This window comes from Myotis yumanensis, unplaced genomic scaffold (assembly GCF_028538775.1).
Source record: "Myotis yumanensis isolate MYYU_CA2020_CCGP unplaced genomic scaffold, mMyoYum1.0.hap1 SCAF_16, whole genome shotgun sequence".
Lineage (NCBI taxonomy): Eukaryota > Metazoa > Chordata > Mammalia > Chiroptera > Vespertilionidae > Myotis > Myotis yumanensis.
Window position 1 is genome coordinate 49,822,180 of NW_027223767.1, and position 24,343 is coordinate 49,846,522.

The 24,343-nt window shown below is 58.5% G+C and overlaps 2 protein-coding genes across 4 annotated transcripts; both read right to left on the reverse strand.

Annotated features, from left to right (window-relative positions):
• Positions 1–308: 308 nt before the first annotated feature.
• FDXR (ferredoxin reductase) lies at positions 309–8,697 on the reverse strand. 3 transcript variants are annotated; one of them, XM_070394575.1, is made up of 14 exons: positions 8,552–8,696; positions 8,361–8,368; positions 7,845–7,925; positions 7,676–7,762; positions 4,547–4,642; positions 4,226–4,348; positions 3,952–4,065; positions 3,604–3,705; positions 2,763–2,870; positions 2,468–2,552; positions 2,138–2,337; positions 1,884–2,055; positions 880–1,050; positions 529–756 (listed from the first exon to the last, which is right to left on the reverse strand). In XM_070394575.1, the coding sequence occupies exons 1-14, from the start codon at positions 8,628–8,630 to the stop codon at positions 626–628; spliced, it is 1,557 nt and encodes a 518-aa protein (XP_070250676.1). In that variant the 5' UTR covers positions 8,631–8,696; the 3' UTR covers positions 529–625. The 3 variants fall into 3 exon arrangements, with proteins under 3 accessions (XP_070250675.1, XP_070250676.1, XP_070250674.1); XM_070394573.1 differs by lacking the exons at positions 7,845–7,925; positions 8,361–8,368 and having other exon boundaries at positions 7,676–7,773; positions 8,552–8,695; XM_070394574.1 differs by lacking the exons at positions 1,884–2,055; positions 7,845–7,925; positions 8,361–8,368 and having other exon boundaries at positions 309–756; positions 2,138–2,210; positions 7,676–7,773; positions 8,552–8,697.
• Positions 8,698–13,671: 4,974 nt separating this feature from the next.
• FADS6 (fatty acid desaturase 6) lies at positions 13,672–23,499 on the reverse strand. The gene is made up of 6 exons (XM_070394579.1): positions 23,311–23,499; positions 22,531–22,697; positions 16,607–16,787; positions 15,587–15,774; positions 15,150–15,329; positions 13,672–14,606 (listed from the first exon to the last, which is right to left on the reverse strand). The coding sequence occupies exons 1-6, from the start codon at positions 23,474–23,476 to the stop codon at positions 14,457–14,459; spliced, it is 1,032 nt and encodes a 343-aa protein (XP_070250680.1). The 5' UTR covers positions 23,477–23,499; the 3' UTR covers positions 13,672–14,456.
• Positions 23,500–24,343: the final 844 nt, after the last annotated feature.

Sequence of the window (24,343 nt, forward strand, 5' to 3'; positions counted from 1 at the left end):
ACTCCCACTCTTTCTCTTTTCTTGTTTTGGTTGTACCCGTAGCCGACCAGTGAGACCAGCAGAGCAGGCCGGCCCGGGTGCCAGGGTGCCTGGAGTGTGGGCAGAAGGCAGGCAGGCCACAGCGGCAGGGCCAAGGAGAGAGAAGGGAGGGTTCCGGCCAGGTCTGGCTACCAAACCCACCTCCAGCCCCCGGAGGCCCCAGAGCAGGGAGCTGGCTCTGCAGCGCCACCTGGGGGCTGGAGGGGAGCTGCGGCTGGAAGGTGACCCCCGGCCCCAGAAGAAATCACAGGCACATCAACCATTGGCTGTCCGTTGCGGCTGTTTTATTTTCAGCATATTCTGGACCTGGTGACCCTCCACGGTCCAGCAGGGGGGGGGGGGGGGGGGGGGTGTCAGCCTGCATCTGCACCAGCCCTAACTGAGGTCATCTCCTCGCTGAGAGTGAAACCCACGCTGGCAAGGGTGACCTTCTGGCAGGAGGGAGCTCATTGGTCCCTGGAAGAGGCAGCCAAGGCCCTGGGCCAGGGCGGGCAGGGGGTGCAGCTGTGTGCAGAGCCCTGCTCGGACCAGCCCGGCCCCTCTCCTCTGCACAGCACTCCCCTCCCTGCCGGGCTGGGATCCGGGCTCAGCGCCCCAGCAGCCGAAGCATCTCCTGAGGATCCAGCAGCTTTTCCCTGGGCTTCCCAGCGGCCTGGCCCCGGGACACCTCCTTGGCATCCAGCTTCTCCCAGTCGGAGAAGGAGATGGGCTGGACCCCTGAGGCGGAGGGAAGTGAGTCACCGCCCCGCCTCTTCCTCCATCCCAGCCCAGAGCACCCCCTCCCATGGAAAGGCCCAGGCCGCCCACCCCCCCTCCCAGGAGTTCACCAGGGGCTCAGACCTCGGCTGCTGAGCAGGGCCTTGATGGCCGCAGAGCCAGGCCTGGGGCCCGATGGCAGCAACCCGGCCTTCAGGTCCTTCAGCAGGGTCTGGCCGGTGAAGAAGCTGTCGGTCATGGTGGTGGCGATGACGCCCGTGGGCCCCCGCTTCACCCAGCCGCTGCAGTAGAGGCCTGGGGGGAGGGGTAACGAAGGGGTAAAGGAAGGGCAGGGGGCTGGACAGTCATGTGCCCATATGTCCAACATCCCAAGTCCTCCCAGCAGCCCCAGCAGGTGGGCCCACTGTGGCCATAGGCCCATCTCCCGGGATTCTGCTGGACCTGTTTACCATACCCTCTCCCCTACACCTGTTTCCCTGGAGACCAGGAGCTCCCGAGGGCAGTGATGGCGAACCTATGACAAGCGTGTCAGAGGTGACACGCGAACTCATTTTTTTGGTTGATTTTTCTTTGTTAAATGGCATTTAAATATATAAAATAAATATCAAAAATATAAGTCTTAGTTTTACTATGGTTGCAAATATCAAAAAATTTCTATATGTGACACGGCACCAGAGTTAAGTTAGGGTTTTTCAAAATGCTGACACGCCGAGCTCAAAAGGTTCGCCATCACTGCCCTGGGGGTAGGAGCTGGGTCCTGCCCGCCTCCAGTTTCAGCAGGCCCTTCGTAAACTTCTACTGAAGGGACAGACAGGTGTGTGGATAATTAACCCGACTGCAAGCCCATGGACAGGGGCTGCTTTTTAATCGCCAAACCCAGCACTGAGTGCAGGGCCTCGCCCAGCCAGGCCTCCCTCCGTATATGGAACAACTTAAGAGCATACATAGGGGGGCATCGAACTAGACTGGGAACTTCCCCCAGGGCCAGGAGGAGGAGGGGCTCGCCCGAGCAGTTCCCCAGGGCGTGTCCCTGGATAAATGAATGAATGAATGTGAACGACCCAGGAGACGGCAGCCTTCCTGTCCCCCAGCACAGTGTGGCGCCTAGCCTTCTTGCACCCTCTCACCTGGCACATCCACAACCCGGCCCTCCGTATTGGGGATGACCCCAAGTTTGGGGTCAAAGGGCACACTGGGGTCAATGGGGCGGCTCTTATACCCAACGCTGCTCAGCACCAGCCCACAAGGGAGGTCCTCCGTGTCGCCAGTGGGCACTGCCCAGGCGGTCTCACCGACACCCTGTTGGGGAGAGTGTGGGCAACACCCGGCTGAGGTGAGGAGACTTGAGACCAGAGGTGTCTTTGGGTAACAGGAAACTCACCTCCAGTCTGGTGACCGCCAGGCGGATGCCTGCCACCCGCTGCCTGTCTGGTGAGGGCAGCACCTGCTGGGGGCTTCGGAAAAAACGGAGACCCCAGGCTCGGGAGGCCGCTGCCCAGCGGGCAGCCTCCTCCCCCTCCGGCTTCTCCGTGGCTGTTCGAAGCAGCAGCTCCGTCAGCCGCTTCCTCGGGCGGGGCATCTCTGTCAGCAACACAGAGCATCTCAGGGCTGTCCCTGGGGTACAGCCCTCTCCCCAAATGCCCTCCCCAAGCCCTCGCTGACCTAGACCATCCCCTCCCTAGTGAGCTGGGGGTCAGGCCAGGGCCCTCACCCTTCATTCTGTCCTGGAGGCCCAAGAAATCCGCGGGATCCAAAATGGGCCGGGTGCCTGGCAACTGAATCATCTCTCGAAGCTCCTTGGGGTGGGGGTGGGGGTGGGGGAGGTGAGGAGGTCAGGCCCAGAGCACTACCCACTCCTGAGCACACCCCAGGGTCCAGGCCAGGTAGGGGACACCCTCCTCACCGCCCCATCTGGCAGCAGCATTCCAAAGGCTCTGTCCTGCTCCCCCTCCCAAGGGAAGACCACCTTCTTGGGGCCCAGACCCCTCTCTCTCTGGCCCCAGCACCTTAATGGTGAAAGCCACTTGCAGGGGTCCACGTCGGCCCACTATCCACACCGTCTTCACCCGGCTCTGCCTCAGTATCCCCAGGGAAGCCTCCGTGATGTCTGTTTTCTGGCACAAAAGGAGGACCTTAAAGTCATCCAACTCTAAGCCTCTCCATTTAGTCATGTCCCTACCCAGAGCCTGCGAAAGGAGACAGCTGGAAAGTGGAAAGTGTGCCTCTGCCCCCACCTGGTGGCCATATGGAGCACTGCCGCCAATTCTGCAAATGGCTCAAACTAGTAGCAAACCGGGTGCATGCTCTCACTCAACAAGTTTACCACGTGCAGGGAGGGCACCGTGCAAGGGGCAGGGGGAGGGAGGTGCTGATGGTGCACAAGAGGCATGGCGCCGGCCCTCACACAGCTTCTGAGCTGATGGAGGAAGAGATACTTATCAAATACTGATGATAAATGTAAAATGAAAGTGGTCACAACATGCTTTGAAACAGTAGACAAGTCTATGAGAGGGAGGCATAAGGCTTCCTGAAGGGACAACTGAGCTAAGAACGAAAAGATTAACCAGCAGGAGGTGAGCTGAGGGTTCCCAGCGGGGGGCGGGGGGGGGGGCAGTGGTATGTGCACACTGAACGCTTTTTTTTTTTAGGCCCATGTAGCCAGAGTGTGGAAAGTAAAGGGGAGCTGTATGAGTGGAAGCTCCCGGCTGCCTTCCAGGAGGCACTGCCTGACGCCGGGGGAAGGAGGCACGGAGCTCGGGGCGGAGGGATGAGTACTGAGCCGCAGCAGGGGCTTCCTCTCCCCAGTGTGGCCTCCCCCCCTCTCCTGCCCCTAACCTCCCCACTCACCTCCAGCTGCTCAGGTGGGGTCAGCAGGATCCGGGCCACGTCCAGAGCCACGTTCCCCTGCCCCAGAATCACGGCCGTGTCACAGCTCAGGTCCGGTGCCAGCTGGAGGGGAGAGGTCTGGATAGGGTGTCCCTAGCCTTGGCTCTAGCTGGGCTCCCCCACACTGGAGAAATCCTACCATCTGAGCCTCCACTCAGCCCCCCCCTCCCACCTGACCCCACCCCTTTCTTCCACAGTTGACCTCCCACCTCACCAGCCTGACGTCTCTCCTCTCATCTCCCCGGGAGCCTTCCAGTCCTCGACCATGGCTCCTTCTTCCCCGGCAGCAGGAGGGCTCCCCAAACTCACCTCCCGGTTCTCAGGGAGCCCGTTGTACCAGCCCACAAAGGCCCGGGCCGAGAACACGCCAGGCAGCTCCTCGCCGGGGATTTCCAGGGCCCGGTGGTCCTCTGCTCCGTAGCTCTGAGGAAAGACCCAGGGCCCTCAGCGCCAGTCGTGGGGCCAGACAGCCCACCAGCCCCCTCGGCTTCCACCCTGACCCCCGCCCAGGGCCTCACCCTATGCCTTCCATCCCTCAGCCTCTGCCTCCTGCTGCTGCCCTGCCCCCGCCACGTGCACTCACCAGCACCACAGCGTGGTAGGCCTCCCGCAGCTCCGGCACGGTCACGTCCCTGCCCACAACCACGTTGCCGAGGAAGGCACAGCGCTCAGAGAGGGCCGTCTGGGTGAAGGTGTGGACGACATTCTGCCAGGCCCGGAGTGGGAGGGTGAGAGGATGTGGCAGCTCCAGGGACCATGCTTGTGCCACCCTCGCCCCACAATGTCCCCAGGATGGAGTCTCAGGGGCAGGCTCTGGGGTCATCCATGCGGCCAGGGAGCTTCTCTTCCCTCCTCGCCTTGACCAACGTCTCCAAACCTGCCCTCCGCGCCCAGAGAGACCCACCTTCACCTCGGGGTGGTCGGGCGCCACGCCAAAGCGCACCAGGCCGAAGGGCACGAGCTGCTTTTCATAGATGTCCACGTGGGCCTGGGCGTGGTGCTGCGGGAGGGCAGCAGGTGGTGAGTGCAGGGAGGGCTGGGCCCCCTCAGGCGCACCCCCCTTTCCAGGCAGAGCAGTGGGCAGAGGACACAAGGAGGCCCTGACTCCCCATCTGCCTAGAGAGCCAGGCACGAGGGATGGGGCCGCTGAGGTCAGCCCTTGAGGCCTGCCAGCCAAGGGCGGACAGAGAACTCGGCCACAGGAAGGTGGCGAGCGTTCCCTCTGCTGCAGGGGACAGGGGAGCTGCCTCGGCTCCGTGGTCAGATGTTCCACGGGCCCCGCCTTAGAGCCTCGGCGCCCCGAGACATGCCCGGTCAGGCTGGAGGCCTGAGAACCACCCTTTGCAAGTCACGCCTGCCTTTGCTCTGGTCTCCAAGACCATCCTGTCGGACAGGGGACCAAGCTGGAGCCATGGGGGCTGAGGGAGATAAAAGTGGCCCCCCTCTAGGTATGGAAAAAACCTCGCTCACACGCTAGTTCCAGGGCACCTAGAGGGGCCGGGGGAGGGCACAGTGTGGGGGTCAGACACCCACCAGCCCCGTGAACTGGGACAGATGCACCCCCTTCAGGGTGGTTGGGAAGCAGCCCGGAGGTCAGGGTAGTGAGGGGCTCTGGGCCTTAAGCAGGTTCGAAGTCAAGGCATCTCCCAGGACACACTGCCCTGCCTTGCACCCCATCCTGGCTCCTGCTGTAACGCTCCCGACTCAACAGGACTCAGGCCAAAGGAGCTCCTGCCGCCAGGCACCCTCATCCCGACAAAGGCTCGTGCTCACCCCCTCACGTTTGGCCAAGTCCCCCTTTCCCGCCACTCCATTGCCTGCACCAAGTCCAGGCCGCCCGCCACCCACCACCCACCGCCCGTCCGTGTTTCCTGACTCTCCCCGTCGGTGCCTGCCACAGGCGGCACCTGACCCACCCCCTTCAAACCCCGCTGATGTGGCCCTGGTAGAGCTGGCTTTGGAGTCCAGAGCCATGGCGACCCCACCCCTCTTTGGCTCTCTACCTTCTCTGTACAACAGGACATAGCTCCTGGCGTGAGGCAAGGCCTGACGCACTCAGCCCAGGGCTTACCGCGGTGAGTGTGCAACCCGCCAAAGCTAGCATTATTATTACTGTTGTTGTTGCAAGTCACGGCCTCGCCCATGAATCTTCCCTCGCTGCCCACTGCCACAGGTCAAAGTTCAAACTGCTGAGCCCGGCGGACGCCTTACACAACTCGACGTTATCTTCCATTCTTCCTGCTGTGGGTCCTTCCCTCTAGGTCACACCGCTCTCTCCAAGGCCATCCCCATAAAGCTAAACCCCATAAACCTGCATGGCCGACCTCGACTCCCAGGGAGCCCTCTCCTCCCTAAGCTTGAAGTTCCCTCCTCTCCCTCCAGCTGTTCTTTTTCAATCCCCTCTTCCTCTGCCCCACCCCCTTCTTCTTTTTTAAAATATATTTTTATTGATTTCAGAGAGGAAGGGAGAGGGAGAGATAGAAACATCAATGATGAGAGAGAATCCATTGATCGGCTGCTTCCTGCACGCCCACTATGGGGATCGAGCCCACAACCCAGGCATATGTCCTTGACCAGTATCAAACCTGGGACCCTTCAGTCCACAGACCGATGCTCTATCAACTGAGCCAAACCAGCTAGGGCATCCCCCTTCTTCTTTTTTATTTTTATCTAATCTGTCCCCTTCTAACAGAAACTTTCTCTGAGGTTCTTCTAATCTGGGACCCCCAGTCCCCTCTAGGCACATACCCCCTGGGGAAGGTTCATCGGCTCCCACCTGTGACCTCAAATTCCCATGGACTTGATGATATTCCACTCTCTCCCTCCTGCCCAGAGCCCCGCCACAAGCTCCAAACCTGCGAGCCCTGGACTCACCCCAGACACCTCAAACCGATACGATCCCAACCCACTCCCTTTCCCCCAAACCACGCCTCCCTGCTCCTGTTCTCCTTCCCATACACCCACCCGGAGCCCAGACCTGGGGCTCCTCCACTCTGTCCAGTGGGTTCCCCCATCCTCCCCTCCTCCTCCCCACTGCTGCACAGCAGCCCCCCACTCCTCCCAGCCACCAGCCCTGCCTCCCCACCCCACTGTCTGCCCTGCAGGCAGAGAGAGCTCCAAATACAAAATGGGGTGCTGGCTGTCCCTCCCCTAAAACCCTTCAGTGAAGGAACCACCTGTGGAATCAGGCACCGATTGCCCGGGGGGTTCAAAATCGTGGACTCCTGGGCTCCAGCCACAGTTTGATTAGGCCTGGGCTGGGCCCATGAATGTGCATTTTAATAAGTCCCCCACGGGACTGTGGAGGGAGAGGGATGGGCAGCACCAAGATAAACAGTCTGAGTCCAAGCCTGGCTGGTGGCTTCCGAGCCCCAGGATCTGGGCCCACCTACCTCAGGCCTCAGGCCCCACTATGGCTCCCCCTCCCTCCCTCCCACCAAGGTCCAAGGTCTGGCAAAGTCTCAAGGGTAATTAGTAATCTTGGGGCCCTGCTCACCAAGGCCAATACTGTCAGCCTTGAGACCCTGGCCTTTGGGGGAGGGGAGTGGGGTGCAGAGCAGGCTGAAAAAACAGCATGGCGTGGGGAGACTGGGGTCAAGGGTGAGGAGAGCACAAGGAAGTGGATAAAGTTCCAGAAAACCCTGAGAAGAGGGGGCAGAGCCTCGAGATGCAGGATACTGGGGGCAGAGTGGAGACAGAGAAGAAAGGGAGGATGAGTGAGGGGCAGGATCGAGTCATCCTGCAGGTCTGCATCAGCTCCCTGAGGGCTTGGCCAAGGAGGCACAGCGCACCATCTGCCCTGACCATCGACCATCACTCATGAGGCACAAACACTTCTCTCACAGCTGAGGACCTAGAGTGGGGAGCCCCCGATGTAGGTGACAAAGTATGTAGAATGTGTCCTGTCTAGATGAGCTGGGAGCCCCTTCCCCATCAGGGATCCAGAAGTGCTTTTAAAACCCAAAGGGGTGGGCTTGCCCCCAAGATTGGAGCAGCAAGTGAATGGGTGAGAGACCAGAGGGCCATGGCTTACCTTGAGCAGGTGTTGGGCAGTGTAGAAGCCAGCCGGGCCACTGCCCACCACACAGATCTGGGGGGTTTGCTCCTGCGTGGAGAACTGCTGGCGGGAGCCTGGGGGTGGGGAAGGGGAGGGGGTCAGAACAACACTCCCTCCCACTCCCAAACCAGCCTCAGTGTTAAACACAAGGTGGGGCTCCCCTCCTTTCTGTCCAAGCTTTGCTGTTTGCAGGGTTCCTTATTTCATCTGAACCCAAAGGCCGTGTCTTCACTCAGAACCCCACAGTTCACGCATGAGCTTACTATGTCGCAGACGATGACCTACTCAACAAGCCCCCCTACCCCCCCACCCCCCCACCCCCCCCCACCCCCCCACCCCTGAGGTTGCGCTGCACAGTACTTCACTTTTCTTACGGGATTTCCTACCCACCCAGCTAGAATAGCACATCCAGCGGACCCCGTATCACCCCAATCTCTCCCCGTGGATCTTCCCACGGTGCTCCAATTACCTCCAACCCTTCCCTCCATGGAACCTGCATTCCCCAATAGACCCGCCTCATTCCTATCGACCGCTGGTTCCCCTGACTTCTCTCTTGCCCTGCAGATCTCCATACACGCTCATTCACCCCTTCTCCCACCTGTGGAATCATGGTCTCCCCCTTTCACCTTTGTTGATCCTCATCTCACCCTAGGCACCTCACCCCCCAGGCTCCCATCCGCCCCCGTACACCAGCCCATCTTGTCCCTGTGAGTGGACGCCTCCAGTCTCGCCCCCGTCTCCTCTCTCGACCCCCTCCAGCTCTGCCCCAGTCGGGCTCCAACCCTTCCATTCGGCGCTCGCAGGCCTTCCTCCCCGCGTTCCCATCCAGTCCCAGGGGTGCCCAGCTCCTACTCGGGGTGCTCCCGGCGGGGGGCGGCCGGGTCCGAGGCCATGCCGACCAGGGCCACCAGCGCCAGCAGCGGGGAGCCATGGCTGGGACTTGCACTCAGCCTGCGGAACTGGTGCTGATGACCGCCCCGCTCCGCGCCGGGCGCGGGCTTCAACCTGGCCCCTCCCTGACCCCGCCTACAGGTGCCGCCCCGCCCCAAACCCCGCCTCCCACGCGCTGGGGAAGCACAGCGTTGCTGATCCACCCCCAAGCCGGAAAGAATCCCGCCCCCAGAGGAGAAGCCCGCCCTTGGATCCACCCCCTTCCGCTGAAGGCCCGCCCCCAAGACTTCCGGTCCCTGCCGGACTTATTAAATTGCTCCGCAATCTTCACCCTCTCTCCCGTTAGCTGAAGTCCGGAGTTAAAAAAGAGCAAATCCGCATCGCTGTTTCAACCCCTCTTGAAGAAGGGAGCCAATTAGAGAGGAGTTTACTTAGCCTCTCGTCGCTGGCTGATGACGCAAGCGCCTTTCCCTTTTGATAGGTAGTTCCTGCCTGGCTGGTTTCCTGCTAGCCAATCACCAGTGAGCGCAAGCAAACCCGGAAGTCCCTTAAAAAGGGGCTCCCCCTGGAACTCCGCAGCCCTTTTCACTTATCAGGGTGCTATACAGGTGTGACCCCGCCAAGATGCCCATATAAGAAATGTCTAAACCTGTAGAGAATTTTTATAAAAATGTGTTTGAGCCAAAACTGATGACAATTTGCCAGGAAGCTAGATCTCAGTTGCTCCTGAGAGTAAGTTTTGCAGTTTCTTTTATGCATTTGAAATTAAGAAGGAAGATTATATGAAGGTGGGAGAAAGCAAGGTAGGGTTTGGACTACAGGATGGTTAACTAGATTATGTGCTCTCTTGAGGGCGCTTAGAGCTTCGAGAGGCATTACTTGTGGTATTTCAAAAATGTGTTAACCTACATGCACAAAAGCAATGGACAGGGCTGGCTTAAAAGCCTTTTGCTGGCCCTGGCTGGTTTGGCTCAGTGGATGGAGCGTCAGCCTGCGGACTGAAGCGTCCCAGGTTCGATTCCAGTCAAGGGCATGTACCTTGGTTGCGGGCACATCCCCCGTTGGGGGTGTGTAGGAGGCAGCTGATCAATGTTTCTCTCTCATTGATGTTTCTAACTCTCTATCCCTCTCCCTTCCTCTCTGTAAAAAAATCAATAAAATATATATATATTTTTAAAAGCCTTCTGCTGAAGAAGTTATAGGCCTGGGGCATGACTACTCACCAAGACCTGCCCATTTAGGAATCTACGATCGAATCACCCTGTCAGGTTATCTTCTGTAGAACCCGTTTTTTCGTCCACAGAGACCTTGTCCTGCCTGGTCCCTTCCCTTTCCGTAGGTGAGGAAGTGGAAGGAGCGATTTGCCCCAGGTGCTGTGGACAGCGATCCTGACCCTGTCCAAGGGCTGGAATAGTGTGCGGCGAGGGGGGCACTGGCGTCCAGTGCAGAACTTAAGAGAGTACCAAACACCACAGTGGTCAACATAAATAATAATTTAATGCAACATTTTAAAAGAGCAAAATTAATGCAAAAAACAAAACACACACCCACGATGAGCAAAGTATATTTTTAAATGACAGGCTCTGTGGTCCCATCTGACCCAGCAAGCCTAGTACCAGTTCCAGCTTCCTTTTCTCCCGAGGGCCCTCTGTCAAACCCTTCCTTGGAGCAGCCTTCCCTGACCCATCCTCTCCCAAGCTGGTGCAGGGCCCCTTTGTCTTCTAACACTCGACCCCGTCATTACCTATTATGTTGTCTTATTTTTAATTGAAGTGTAACAGAAAAGTGTACTGTTTGATGAATTATCACAAGATGTTATCATGTAACCACGACCCAGGTCAAGAATTAGAACATGGCGGGCACCCCCAGAGCCCCTGTGCCCCTTCTCATCACTTCCCCTCCCTCCTAATGTTCCGATTTCTGATAAGCCGTTGCATTTTGTGCCTGTCCCCCTAGACAGGAGTGGGCAAACCATGGCTTGCAGGCCAAACCCTACCCAACACCTGTTTTTGTACTATCCACAAGCTAATGGCTTTTACCCTCTTTTTTTTTTTTTTTTAATCCTCACCTAAGGATATTTTCTTCTCATTGATTTTTTTTAGAGAGAGTGGAAGGGAGCGGGGGGAAGAGAATGAGAGGGAGGGAATGAAACATCGATGTGAAAGAAATACATCAATTGGCTGCCTCCTGCACAAGTCCCAGCGATCGAACCTGCCCTTGAACGGGAATTGAACCCGAGACCCTTCAGTGCAAGGGCAACACTCTAACCACTGACCCAAACCGGCCAGGGCAGGTTTTTACATTCTTAAGTGTTGTGTTTTTTTTTTTAATGGTAAGAGTAATATTTTGTGACATGTAAAACTTACACAAGTTCAAATATTTTTATTAGAACACGCTGATGCTCATTTCTTCCCGTATGTCTATAGCTGCTTCACACTTTAATGGCACAAAATATTTTGAGTATTTGTGACAGGGACTGCATGGTCCACAAAGCCCAAAATATTTACTATCTGGTCCTTTCCACTCCCGCTCTAGCCTGTAAGCTCCTGGGGGTTGGGGCCCAATCTCGTTCACTGTTATATCCCCGGAGCTGCGCACAGTGCCTGGCACATAAAAGATGTTCACAAAGAGTTTGTCTTTTATTATTATTATTATTATTAATCCTCACCTGAGGATGTTTTCCATTGATTTTTAGAGAGACTGGAAGGGAGGGGGAGAGGCAGAGAAAAACATCGATGTGAGAGAGACACATCGATTGGTTGCCTCCTGCACGGGCCGGGACTAGGACCGAAATCGGACCTGCCACCCGTCAGTCTCGGGCCGATGCTTTAACCACTGAGCCAAACCGGCTAGGGCAAGAGTTTGTCTTAATGATCAAGTCATTTATTCTTCTTTCCATGGGAGGAAGAGAAGGAAATTCAGGGTCAGGTATCCCAGAAAGCCCTGCACGGCTCCCCTCCCAGAGGCACTGTGTTTGGTGGTTAAGAGCAGGGAGTCTGGAGTTGGACACAGGGGTTCGAATCCTTCTCCCACAATTTACCGGCTCTATGACATTCAGAAATCTAATCCCGCCAAGACTTATCCTCACAACATGTCGCGTTAGGAAAAATACAATCAAGTGCTTGTAAAGATTAAAGTTAAATGGAGTAGGTAAAAAATGTGCCTTAAGATAACATCGAGGCCTCCGTTGTAGTTCAGCTCCAGGCCCAGAGAAGCAGCAAAACTAGCATGGCTGACCTCAGGCCCAGCTGCATTGAATAATGACCCTGTGCCCCGGTGCCCGCCAATCAGTCAGTGGAGACCACAACCCTGACAGGACACACCTGGGAAGCTGCTGAATGTTCCATTATGATCCTCCCCTGGGACCGCCCCTAAAATCTCCGCCCTTAAAACCCTCAGGATGGAGGACCCGGTGCCTCTCCCTCCAGGGAGCATGCTGGTGCCTTTCTCTTTCCCCTGCCCCCACCCCCGCTACCCCCAGGCACCTCACCATTAGCCTCATCACTCCCAAGCTCCACAGGCCCTTCCTTTGCCTCTGTAACTCGTTTCCTAAGCCCCTTTCTTCTAGGAATTACTTTTTCTACCTCTGTGATTTACCAAATAAATAAATGTTCTCTTACCAAAAAAAAAAAATGTGCCTTACGGTTTGAATAGATGTCAGCTATCCTCACCCTCATCAACATTATCACCTCTGACAGGCCTGTGTAAATTAGGTCTGAGGTCACCGCAGAGCCCACCAAGGGCTTCATTCCCTCCTCCCGCCTCCCCTCCCCTCACAGCCCCGTGCACCCCAGTCCACATTCTCTGAGTAACAGAGAATCAGGTCTCAGAACGACCAAGTGGCTTGTTCCCAGGCGCCTGTGGTACAGCCAAGCCTGCTCCAGGGCCTCCAGCTGCTGCCCAGGCCCCACTCAGGCCCAGATCAATAACCCTGAGTCATTGGTTATGTATTAGGATGGTTTTAATCATTAGCCAGGACGAGGCAATGGGGCCTTCTCTGACGCTGCATTTTTCATGTGGACATTTGGCAGTTTGATGAGTCGCACCCCTGGGCCCGACGGCCATTTCTGAGCTACTAGTGCATTTCAAAAGAGCAGCAGGGGAGTGTAGCACGCAGTGGGCTGGGGAGGCTGCCAAGCCTGCCTCTCCAAGAGGGCTGCTTGGATCCCAAGCTCCGCTGGGCCCGCCAGCCTCCCGGCAGGAAACAGATGGCAGCTTGGCAGTGCCGACCGGTAGAGGCTTCACTAAAGGAGCTTTGTACAGAGGCGTGAGCAGGATTGAGGGACCACTGAAGCGCCCCTGGCTACCAACCACTGGAAGCAACCCCGGCCACCAGGCCCCGAAGGAGCGAAGGCAGGGGCTGTGCTAGGGAAGGACGGGGAGGGGCGGATGGCAGCCACCCAGCAGAGCCGCCTCAGGCCACACCAGAGGTGGGTTCTCCGACAGGACCAGGCCTAGAGAATGCCTCTCACCTGCCATCTGACCCCGCCGCCCAACCCCGTTCACTGACTTAGCCCATCAACAGGGTCCGGGTGCCTTTCACCCGCCCAAGGACCTCACTGAAAACCAAGGCAGTTCTGCCCTCAGATCATGATTTATGCTGTCAACCAGGGGTGGTTCTCATCCGTGTCTGCAGACATGTGTGATTGTCAGCACTTGGACTCCGGGCACGCAGCGGGTAGAGCGAGGGATGCCGCTGAACACCCTGCGATGCACCGGACAGGCCCCATCGACAGAGCCTTCTCCGGCAACGGGTCATAGTGCGGAGGGGAGAAACGCTGGTTAAACTGATCGCTCCGGCCCCCGTCTCTGTTCCTCCCTGGCCTCCAGCTGGGCCCTTCCTGCACCTCCTCTTCCAGCCCAGCCAGGGCAGCTCGGGCCCTCTCTCAAGTCTGCCCATGCAGCTGGCTCCCGGGCTGCGGACGACGCTTCCCCGGCCCAGCCCTAGACTTCCAGCTCTTGTGTCTGCACCCCACCTCCTTCTCCTCCTTCCTTTACTCTCTAAAGTCACTGCCCTCCAGCCCCTGTGCCCCTGTGCCCATCACCCCCTGGCCTGTTACTTCCCAGTAATATCTCTCTCCCTCTCCCCCCTCCCCCCCCCCTCTCTCTCATCTATCTCTCAATGATAATTCTTCAGGTCCTCTCCTTCTAAATGTCATGGAACAAGGCAGACTTGGGGAGCTAGCCAAGATCACGCTCAAAGCTATTTATACTCTTTCTCCCCTTACTTCCTGAACCGGGAATGTCCTCTTTATTTATAAAGCACAAACCCTGCTCTCCCTGAGGCTGCGGCTCCTGGGAGCTGCTGAGCCAGTGTCTTGCACAGACTCCTCTGGCCCGGAAGCTGGGAAGGTCTTGCCAAAGTCGCCTCCCGTGGTCCCTGCGAGAGGGCTCCTTAGAGGCCAGGCTCCCGGGGCACAGGAAGAAGCGGTGGCCAGCTGCGTATAGGACTCTCCCAGTGCCAAGGAGACCCTAGCTGAGGGCTGACCTGCTCTCTCGATGCCCCCTCCTTGCCTGCCCCCTGCACAGGCCCCTCCTCACCCAGTCACTCTCCCTTAGCCCTACCAAGGCTCAGGCCAAGCTGGGGAGGAGCCCAGCTGTGTAGTCCTGAGATGAGGTTGTCCAGAATTCCCAGAATGCCCAGCCACCTTTAGTCCTCTCCTCCATACACCCCTCTCCTCCATACACCCCTCTCCTCCATACACCCCTCAAAGCCCAGAGAAACACCAGCTCCCTGGCTCTCTGCCCTCCCAGTGCCTCGGCGCTCCAGGTCGGCCACCAGCAGCCCAGCCACACCCACTGGGGAGTGACAAGCAGGTCCGGGATTGGGCTTGGGCAGGGGAGCAGGGGGACGGCGCCAGCACCCTCACTGCAGCCCCGCCAGCTCAGTGATGGGAGGAGCGTGCACCAGGAGTTCCTCGTAGCGACTGAGAAACAGCCGGAAGCGAGCGAGGTAGGTGTCTTCGTTGTAAGGCAGCTGCTTTTCCCGGAGGAACTGGGACACCACGGGCTTCACCTGCCAGAAGATGGGCGGTTGGAGGCGCGATGAGCCAGGCTGCAGACTGCGGGCAGGCCCTTCCCGGGGCCCTCCTTCCTCCCAGCGCCAGCACCTGTCTGCCTAGCTCCACAGGCTGGGGAGGAGCTGGGGGCTTGCAGAGTTCCTGCCTCTCCCCTCCCAGAAGGCAAGGGAAAGGGGGGCGGACTTCCCTGCAGCATCCCCCAAGGCTCCCCACTATGTGACAGTCCTCCTTGCACAGAGGGTACAAACCAGGGCTCCTTTTAGCAGCACCTACTGCGTGCCCAGCATTTCAGATCCGTTTCTCCACTTCATGCTCAAGGCCTGTGCATGTAAGCACTGCGTGCTCCTCATCTGCCCAGGTCAGATGAGGAAGCTGAGGCTCAGAGATGCCCATGAACTTGTTGAGTCGCACTGCTAATAAGAAACCCACGTGTCTCCGACCGGAAACCCCCACTGGGGACCTCTGGCCAGGCCGGTTGGGGGACGCGGGGTTCAGGCGAATGCTACGGGTTACCAGCCCTCCAGCTCCACCCCCACTACCTTTAGGCACATGTTGTCGGAGAGCTTGGGGAACAGGTGGTGCTCCACGTGGCAGCTGATGATGGAGTGGCCGAACGCCCAGTCCAGCACGGGCAGCCGGGGCAGGTTAAGCACCCCCAGGCTCATCATGTGAATCCGGCGGGGCTTCTGGTCCCGCGAGAACATGGGCAGCCCGATGTGCTGTGACAGACACGCGGGTCACGGCCCGAGCCGTTCCTGCACCTCCCCACCCCGCTGCGGTGTCCTCGCCGGGCACACGGGGATCCGTGGGCCCTTCTGCCCCCCACTCCCACTCGGGCTGGACCTGGTAGAGGCGTGAAGAGGCTGAACCCCGAGCTCAGTCTCGTCCATCTCTGGGCCTCTCTCCCCATCTGTCCAGTGAGGGGCGTGGTCTGGGTACCCCGTGGTCCCCAGCGCCCAGGGCGGGGAGGCCTCACCTGGAAGACGTTGACGTGGAGGTAGGGGTGGGCCAGCAGGGATCTGGTGCAGAGCATGCAGGCCAGGGCAGAAGCGGGACTCCGGAAGCCAGACACGTGCCGGAGCAGCCAGTAGTGAGAATAAAGGCCCAGGGAGATCAGGCCCAGCGCCCGCAGAGCTGCCCCGAGCCTCACCTTCCTCAGCCGCTCTGCCAGGGGGCAAGAAACACAGTGACGGGTGGGCAAGGCTCCCAGCACAGCTGGCTCCCTGCCAGCCCAGGGGTGCTAACTAGGCGGCCTGGGTCATCCGCACTCAGCCCCGAAAGTAGACTCACCCACCTTACGGATGAGGAAATGGAGCATTAGGCAGCTTGGCCAGGGTCACTCTGACAGTGACTGGTGGCCTGGGGCTTGAATCCAGGTCTGCCGCCCCCCAGCCCCTGTCCTTCCACCAGAGGATTTGCTCCCATGATATTAAAAAGTCTAACATGTGCCCGGCCGGTGTGGCTCAGTGATTGAGCATTGACCTATGAACCAGGAGGTCACGGTTCGATTCCCGGTCAGGGCACGTGTCCAGGTCGCGGGCTCACTGGGGCGTGTGGGAGGCAACTGATCAATGATTCTCTCTCATCATTGATGTTTCTATCTCTTCCCTTCTCTGATATCAATGAAAATTTTTTTTTTAAAGTTCCTTTTAAAAATATAAAAATAAAAAATTCTAACATGCAATACAGCACGAGCCATTTTCAACGCGTTTTTACATCTATGTCCCGTTAGGTAATAATGAGCACGGAAGAACCCGGGGCTCAGAGAGGTTAAGTTACCTGCCTGAGGTCACCAGCCCGCACGCGGCTAAGCCAGACTTGGCCCCGGGTCTGAGCTCTTTCCACCCGGCCTGGCTGCCTCAGAAAGTTCCTGTCCAGTCTTAACTCAGGGCTCCTCCCCTCCTCCACGAGCAGCCTCCACAAGCGAGGAGGGGAGGAAGCAAAGGGAGGACCAGGTCTCTGCCGGCCACTCGGGACCCGGGCCCGGCACACTCACCGACCGCCACCAGGGGCGTGATGATGGGGATCAGGAGAGGAGCGAGGAACATGTAGACGTAGCGGTTGAGGCAAGGCAGCCTCCAGGTGCTCGAGTCCCCGAGGCCCAGCACGTTGGTGTAGCCGTGGTGCATTTTGACGTGCCCGTACCGGGCGTCCTCGGCGGGGAAGGCCGTGCACACCTAGAGGAGGGAGCCAGAAAGGGCCCCGGGGTCCAGGTCAGCACAGCCCAGCAAAGCAGGGCCTTTGGGAGCCTCGAGAACACCACCCCCCTCCCAGGGCCTTCTTGCCTTGTTCACAGCCCCAGCTAATCAGCCTTGACCATCAACTCTCAGGTGTCTGTGACCACAGAGTGGCAGCAGTCAGGGTAACTGTGTCCACCTGGTGTTAGGGGCACGAGGCCGGCCCCCGGATCGCCACGCTGCCCCTGACCATCCAGACAACCTGCCAGCCTGAGAGGACTGGACAAGGCCCGCTCCCGGCATCAGACTGCCATCATGTGGTGCATGTTTATCTTGGAAACATCTGTACCTTCGGAGCTCTCCTTTGCACCCTGAGCCTACAGCAGGGAGGGGGCGGTGTGGGAGTAGTCAGGGGTGAAGGGAGGCCATGTCCTAAGCTGTCCACGCGGGTGGCACCCGGGGTGAGGGTGCCGGGGCGAACCGCTCCCTGGGGTGGCTCCTCTATAGCGTCTGTGGGGTTCTCCAAAGCCGGTCCTGAGCAGCTGCTCTCTGACTCCAAGAACAGCCATTCTGGATGCAAAAGAGGGGCTCAGGTGCTTCTTCTGCAGGTGCCTGCAGACGACCCCGCAGACGGCAGCCTCCTCCCGCACCTTATCCAGCCACAAGGTTGCTCACTGTATTGAAGACGCTGCCTGCCCGTGTGCGGGGGAGTGTGGAGGCTTCCCCGAAGCCAATCCCTGTGAGCCTCTCAGGCAGCAGGAGGCCTTCAGCGAGCACGCGGCATTCTGCACTCTACGTGACTCGCTAATCTTCAAGCCCAGGGTCAGGGCTGTGATTACCGTCAACAGAAGCGGAAACAGAGAGAGAGAGGCCACTTGACCAGCCAGCTCACTCCGCTATGTAGGCAGCAGAGGTGGAATTTGAACCCAGCTTTCATCCAAGATAAGCCATACGACCCCGGAGACGTGCCACTCACTCCACAGAGCAGGGCCCAGGCTCTGGGTCCAGGCAGGAGAAGACGAAGGACAGCGAAGAACACTGTCCCCGCACTGTGCCGAGATGTCCTCCTTTAGAACGAAATGGAGCCGAAATGGAGCCAGAAGCTCCATCTAAAGGGCACTGAGGCCCGGCCGGCATGGCTCAGTGGTTGAGCATCCACCTACGAACCAGGAGGTCACGGTTCCATTCCGCGTTGTGAGCTCAATCCCCAGTAGGGGGCGTGCAGGAAGCAGCCAATCAGTGATTCTCTCTCATCATTGACGTTTCTATCTCTCCCTTCCTCTCTGAAATCAATAAACAATATTTTTTAAATAAAATATATTTTTTTAAAATAAATAAAATATGAAGGACACGAAGGAGCACAGGTAATGATGGCACAAGTGCAGTTTTACAACAGACGCGGGAGATGTGGCAAGTCGCTGCTGCATCGTCCGCGGAAGGCAGCGGGCACGGGGGTAGATGCCGGTTCCCGGCAGCCTTGCTGCAGAGCCCACGGAAACAGGCCCAGCTGCGTTGCTCTCAGACGGTGTAACCCCAGGGGTGGGATGTGCTGTTTCTGTAACCTCGCACGCACGGGGACAGAACCCGAGAGGGTGGGAGGGTATCGTGGTTTAAAGTGACATCTCTCCCAGGCCTGCTGGTCTCCATGGACCCGCCTGCTCAAGAGCACGCACTCGCTGGGGTCCCTTGGTTGGTTCAAGCCAGAGGCAGAAGGGGGTGGGCACAAGGGGCTGCAGCCGGAGGCCTTGAGGCTCACGGTTGTGTCCCAGGTGGAAGTAGTTGTTTGTAACTGCTCCTTCGATGCCCTTCTGCTCCCAGGGTCAGTCCTCCTGCATTGCTTCTCTCATCAAGAAACGCCAGCTGAATCACCAATCAATCAATCAATCAATAACAAGTGCTGGCGAGGACGTGGAGGAAATGGAACCCTAATGCCTATTGGTGGGAATGCAGATGGTGCAGCCACGGTGGAGAGCAGAATGGAGGCGCCTCCAAACATTAAAAATAGAGCTGCCATGTGATCCAGCAGTCCGGCTGCTCGGTATTTATCCGAAGAAATTTTAAAAAAATATATGCACCCCTATGTTCACTGCAGCGTTATTTATAATAGCCGAGCTATGGAAGCAGATGAGCGGGTAAAGGAGAAGTGGTGGTACATACAATGGACACACAGCCACAGCAGAGAATGACAACTCGCCCTTTGCAACCCCATGGACGGCCTAGAGGGCTTCATGCTAATGAAGTAGGTGGTCAGGGTAAGACAAATACCAACCACATGCTTTCATTTATATGTGGAATCTAAAAAAAAAAAAAAAAAAGGGAATAAACAGAGCAAAACAGACTTAAAAATACAGAGAATAAATTGATGGTTGCCAGAGGGGAAGGGGTTAGAGGGTGGGAATTTTTAAAAAAAGGAGGAAGCCCAGCCAGTGTGGCTCAGTGGTTGAGCTGCCCTCGGAGGTAAGGAAGGCTCTCAATCCCTTATGTGTCCCCTAATATTTCCTTTTATTTTATTTCTTAAACAGACAAGACTTTGCAGGATTAAACACCATCATTATCAAATTATGACACAACCGAAGTGGGTGTCAAATAGGTCACGCCCTGAGACTGGAAGGGGCGGGACAGGATGAGGAGGGTGACGGGCCAGAGGCTGCTGGTCTAGGAGATGATGGGAGAAGGTGAGGGCGGACAGGCAGGCCCTGAGGCAGGATCTGGGGGAAAGGTGAGGGCTGGGGGAGGAGGCGGAATCAAGGACAAGGCCAGGTTTCCAGCTCAGGGCCAGGGCCATGGCGGGGCACCTCCGGAGGTGGACATAGAAGTGGGGGGCAGCAGGCGTGGGCAAGATGAGAAAGCAGGCTGTGCGTCACACACAGGTCCCTCAGGCAGGACAGACTCTGCCAGCTCCCATCTCTCTCAGCTCCTCCCACTGGTTCCCAGGGGCTGGGCAGCCCTGTCACGCTGGCTTCAGAGCGGTGGAGACCTCTGGGGCTGGTCTTTTGTGAGTATGTGTTTTTCTACAAAAGCATATTTTGGACTGCAGATCTCAGTTTGCCCTCTAAATTAGTTTTTAAATTAAGAAAATAGTCATAGTCCAGCTGGCATGGCTCAGTAGTTGAGCATCCACCTATGAACCAGGAGGTCATGGTTCGAGACCCAGTCAGTGCACGTGCCTGGGTTGCTAGCTCCATCCCCAGTGTGGGGCGTGCAGGAGGCAGCCGATCAATGATTCTCTCTCCTCTTTGATGTTTCTCTCTCTCTCTCTCTCTCTCGCCCTTCCTCTCTGAAATCAAAAAAATATATATTTTAAAAAAGAAAAGAGTCATAGCCCTGGCCGGTTTGGCTCAGTGGTTGGAGGATAAGGCCAAGGACTGAAGGGTCTCAGGTTCAATTCCCGGTCAAGGGCATGTACCTTGGTTACAGGTTTCCCCAGCCCTGGTTGGGGGTGCTTGTGGGAGGTGACCAATCCATGTGTCTCTCTCACATCAATGTTTCTCTCTCCCCCCCTTCCTCCCTCTCTCTCTCTTTCTCTCTAGAAATCAATGGGGAAAGTATCGTCGGGTAAGGAGTAAAAAAGAAAAAATTTTAAGTCACAGCTGATCCTACGCAGTCTACCACCTCTCGAGGCTCAGGTGGAAAAATGCAGAGAGAAGGTCAGAGAGTCAGCCCTGAGGATAACGGCCACACTGAACTCGTGGGAAGAGAACATTCGAGAATTATGACCAGGCTGGGGTTCTTGGCTCTGTTTCCGCCACCACAAAGGCCTTGGATGGAGGTGGGGCCTCCCCGTGGGTGAGACTCTCCTGGGGGCAGAGCTGGGCTGTGCTCTCTGGAGCAGCTGTGACTCGCCCGCCCCGGAAGTTGAGAAACAGTGGAGCTTAGCACCTGGCTCAGCCTGCTCCCTCCCACTCAGGAGCAACTAGGAGGGACAAGAGGAGTGTCTAAGGTCCCTCTGATTTCAGGAGTTAATCCTTCCCGAGCTTCAGGACTTGACCGGTGGTGGCCGGGCCGCCCACCTTCCCCCACCTTCTTCGCGGCAGTCCCGGTGACATCGCCAGGGACAGGGAGGGGAGCGCTCTTGCAGGGGACGGCAGGTTATCAGTGGGCTGGAGAGAGGGTCCGAGGGAGGCTAGGAGGACTGGAACTTCCTTGTGTAGACAGGAAGTGAGCCTTCAGAGGGAGGCTCCTGCTGGGTGGGGAGGTGCGTATGATTTGGGACACGTTAGCGGAGAAAGAACAACCTGGAGTGTCACTGCCCGCTCCCAACCGCTTACACCCCCCCCCCCCCCCGCCCATGGGGAGAGTGGGTCAGAGAGGGTGAGGTCCTTGCCCACCCAGCTGGAGCCAGCAGACCCTGAGACGAACCTGGCAAACTGGGTGCCCCAGGAAAGCCAACGACACACAGCTGGCACCGAAGGCTGCGGAGTGGAGGACTAGATTGTTCTATGGTGATGGGAGAGCTCACACACCCAGCAAGAAGAGGTGACAGCAGGACGTGGGAGAAGTGGACAGCCAGGGGTCCAGGAGGGTCCTGGGCAGCAAGAGCTGGTCCTTTGTGCAACTCAGAGAACCGGTCAACACACACGCACACACACACACACACACACACACAGAGTTCTGTCTGCTTTGCATAACTGTATCCACCTTTCCGTTCAAAACAAACAACCCGAACAAACAACAAAAACTGCTAACCCCTCCTCGCTGCTGCGCTCCCTCCACTACTGCATGCTCCCTCCCCTCACCCCCTGCCCCCTGTGGCAGGCTCCCTCCGGAGAACAGAAAGCACAGCTAACACTAACAAGCATCAAAGAGGTCAAGGTCTCGGTGAATCCCCACACTGGCTTCGAGGGAGGTAATGCGGTCAGTCCTGTTTATTAGATGAGGAAGTGAACACTTAGATGCTGAACTTGATAACAGGCCCACGGTCAGGTGGCCAGTGGGGCTGGGAATGCAGTGGGGAGGGCAGCTTCCAAGGCCGGGCCCTACACTGCCCCCTGCCTGGCCGGCCAGGCCTCGGCCCACCTGGAAGGGGCCGAGGAGGGAACAAGTCCCGCAGAGCAACCAGAGAGGCCTGAAGCCAGTCCAGAGAGACTGGCAGCTGGCCAGAAACCTTTGCCTCCCTGGCCTTGCCCGAGGGCCAGGGTGAGAAGGCCGAAGCAGGATGGGGAGGGGCAGGAAGAGGGGGTGCAGGGTCAGGAGAGAGGAGGGTCTTTCCTGGAGCAGACTTGGGGGAGCAGGGAGGGGCCTTCTTAGGATGGCTAGCCGTCACCGGGCACCAGAGGGGCCGTGTTCCGGAGCTGGGACACTGACACCGGCACCTCCTCCCATCCCCTTCTGTCCCCAGCTCACAATTTGAACCCTGATTGCAAAACCAGGAGGCCTCAAAGGTTGTAGCTAAGACCTGCCAGGCACAGGTGTCTGTAGGAGGAGGAAGCCCTGTCACCACTTGGCCTAGTGCTGCAGAGAGCTGAGCGGGTGCCCCCGGAGAAGCAGGGGTACCCAGGCCGAGTCCACCGCCATCGATGCTCGTACATCCCCTCATACAGTCCTCCGCCCACAGGTACCCACAGGTGCCCCTCCAGGGCACCACAGACACACACTGTAGTGCAGGCTGCACACCTGGACTCACATCCCAGCAGCTGCAGCCACCTGCCCACGTGGGCACACAGCTGTACACACCTGCACACTGGCACCGAACAAGGAGGATGCCCGCCTGGCCAGCAGCGGCCTCACCCTCTCCCAGGCTCACCTCCACGAAGAAATGTGCCCAGATCTTGCTCCAGCATCTGGACTCAGTGAGGGCACCGTGCGTGGCCAGGTGGCTGCCCTTGACAGTGAGCGTGTAGTGGCACACACCCAGGATGGTGATGCCCAGGACAAAGACCAGGACATTCTCCGAACGCAGGCACAGGAACCCTAGGGGGAAGAGGGGGGGGGAGCAAGGTTTTTCTCAGCTTCTGGAGATCTGGGCCCAAACCCGGGGAAGCCCAGACCACAGTCAGGCAACGGTGAGGCGGGTCCCCCTGTGGCCTGAGGGAATGGCTCTCCCATCAGGATTTGGGGGACAAAACAGAGCCCCATTGACTCCTCAAGGAGATTCCAGGAGTCTTGGTCCTGGGCCCCAGCCAGAGCAGCAATGAATGGGCATGGGGGCGGGGGGGGGGGGGGGGGGGGGGGGGAGGTCGGGTCCAGACCAGGGGAAGTCCAGGAAACCCCCTCCCTCTTAACCCCATCCCTGGTGTTCCCACGGAACTCCCTCCCCTCCCCCAGCCATCGCACCCCTCCCAGCCTCCCCACCCCTCTCAGCTGCCCCTCCTCTGCCCTTCAGGCCGGGCCTCTCTCTCTTCCCAAACCCGCGCCCAGGTCCTCTGAGGACACAGGGCAGGACACCCCAAACAGACGGTCAGATTTGGGTCCCCAGCACGCAGCGTCTCCCCAACTCCACCCCCAGCCCTCTTCATCCCCTTCCTCGCACCCTCCCCCCACCCGGGCCCCTTGTCGCCCTGTCCCGTGTCCCCGTGTCCCTCACCAGGCGGCAGGGCGAGGAGGCTGAGCGCCAGGATGGAGCAATCCACGCCGTGGCGCTCCCACCACGAGCTCGCCCTCACCACGTCCTGGACCCGCGCCTCCAGCTCGCCCAGCAGCGGCTCGGCCCCGCCGCCCCCTCGGGGCGCTCCCCGCGCCGCCGTTTCCATGGGGCCCGGACCGCTGGGAAGACACCGGCGTCTGCGGCGCCCGGCGAGGCGCAGGGCACGGGCGGGGGCGGGCCGGGGCGGAGTCACGCGCCTGGCACCCGCCCCGGTGATGGTTCGCGCTGGGCACCGAGCGCCTCTGGACCAGAACTCCCGCGGGAGGGTGGGGAGCAGACTGGGAGCGAGAGCCCCCGCCCCCACCCCAGAGGAGCGGGGACCAGCGCAGGGGGACGCGCGGATACCCCCCAGGGCCCCTGACCGCCTGACCTCGGACAACTCCTGTCCCCCCACCTGCTCCGGTTGCAGCGTTTAATCCCGCAGCCTGAGTGTTTTTCTTAGTAGCACTTGGCAGACACGTGACCCCTGGAGAGTTGGCCGCCAGTCCAGGGATTTTGGGGTGACAGAGAGAGCTGTGGAGGAAACACATCCAGACTTCACCATTGCCGGTGGGGTCCCTCAGGGGTGCGCAGGCCTGGACCCAGGAACCAGGCCAAGGCCACAGCAAACACCTCCCGCCCGCCCTCCCCGCAAGGCTTGGGTTCTAGCCCCTTCCCATCAGCCCAAGTCCCCACCCAGCCGGGCTGGAGGCTCGAGCCACTGTGCTCTGCAAACTCTCTTCTCAGCTTTCTCCTTTTCCCTTTGTTTTACTTTCTCCCTGGTCTTACCCTGAAGTCCCTTTAAAATGAGGTCTGGGCCCGGCTGGCAGGCGTGGCTCAGCGGTTTAGGATCAACATATGAACCAGGAGGTCACGGTTGGATTCCTGATCAGGGCACCTGCCCAGGTTGCGGGCTCGCTCCCCAGTGCGGGGGCGTGCAGGAGGCAGCCAGTCAATGATTCTCTCTCATCATTGATGTTTCTATCTCTCCCTC

What these genes read in the sequence shown, in the direction of transcription:
- FDXR (XM_070394575.1), bottom strand. Translation starts at nt 8,630, where the DNA reads ATGGCTCCCCGCTGCTGGCGCTGGTGGCCCTGGTCGGCATGGCCTCGG. An exon ending in CTGCCCAACACCTGCTCAAG is followed by an intron (nt 4,643 to 7,675) that starts GTAAGCCATGGC and finishes GCCCTCCCGCAG; the next exon opens with CACCACGCCCAGGCCCACGT. An exon ending in GGCCCTGCTCAGCAGCCGAG is followed by an intron (nt 757 to 879) that starts GTCTGAGCCCCT and finishes CCTCCGCCTCAG; the next exon opens with GGGTCCAGCCCATCTCCTTC.
- FADS6 (XM_070394579.1), bottom strand. Translation starts at nt 23,476, where the DNA reads ATGGAAACGGCGGCGCGGGGAGCGCCCCGAGGGGGCGGCGGGGCCGAG. An exon ending in CACGCCCCTGGTGGCGGTCG is followed by an intron (nt 15,775 to 16,606) that starts GTGAGTGTGCCG and finishes GCCCCCTGGCAG; the next exon opens with AGCGGCTGAGGAAGGTGAGG. An exon ending in CCGACAACATGTGCCTAAAG is followed by an intron (nt 14,607 to 15,149) that starts GTAGTGGGGGTG and finishes ATCTTCTGGCAG; the next exon opens with GTGAAGCCCGTGGTGTCCCA.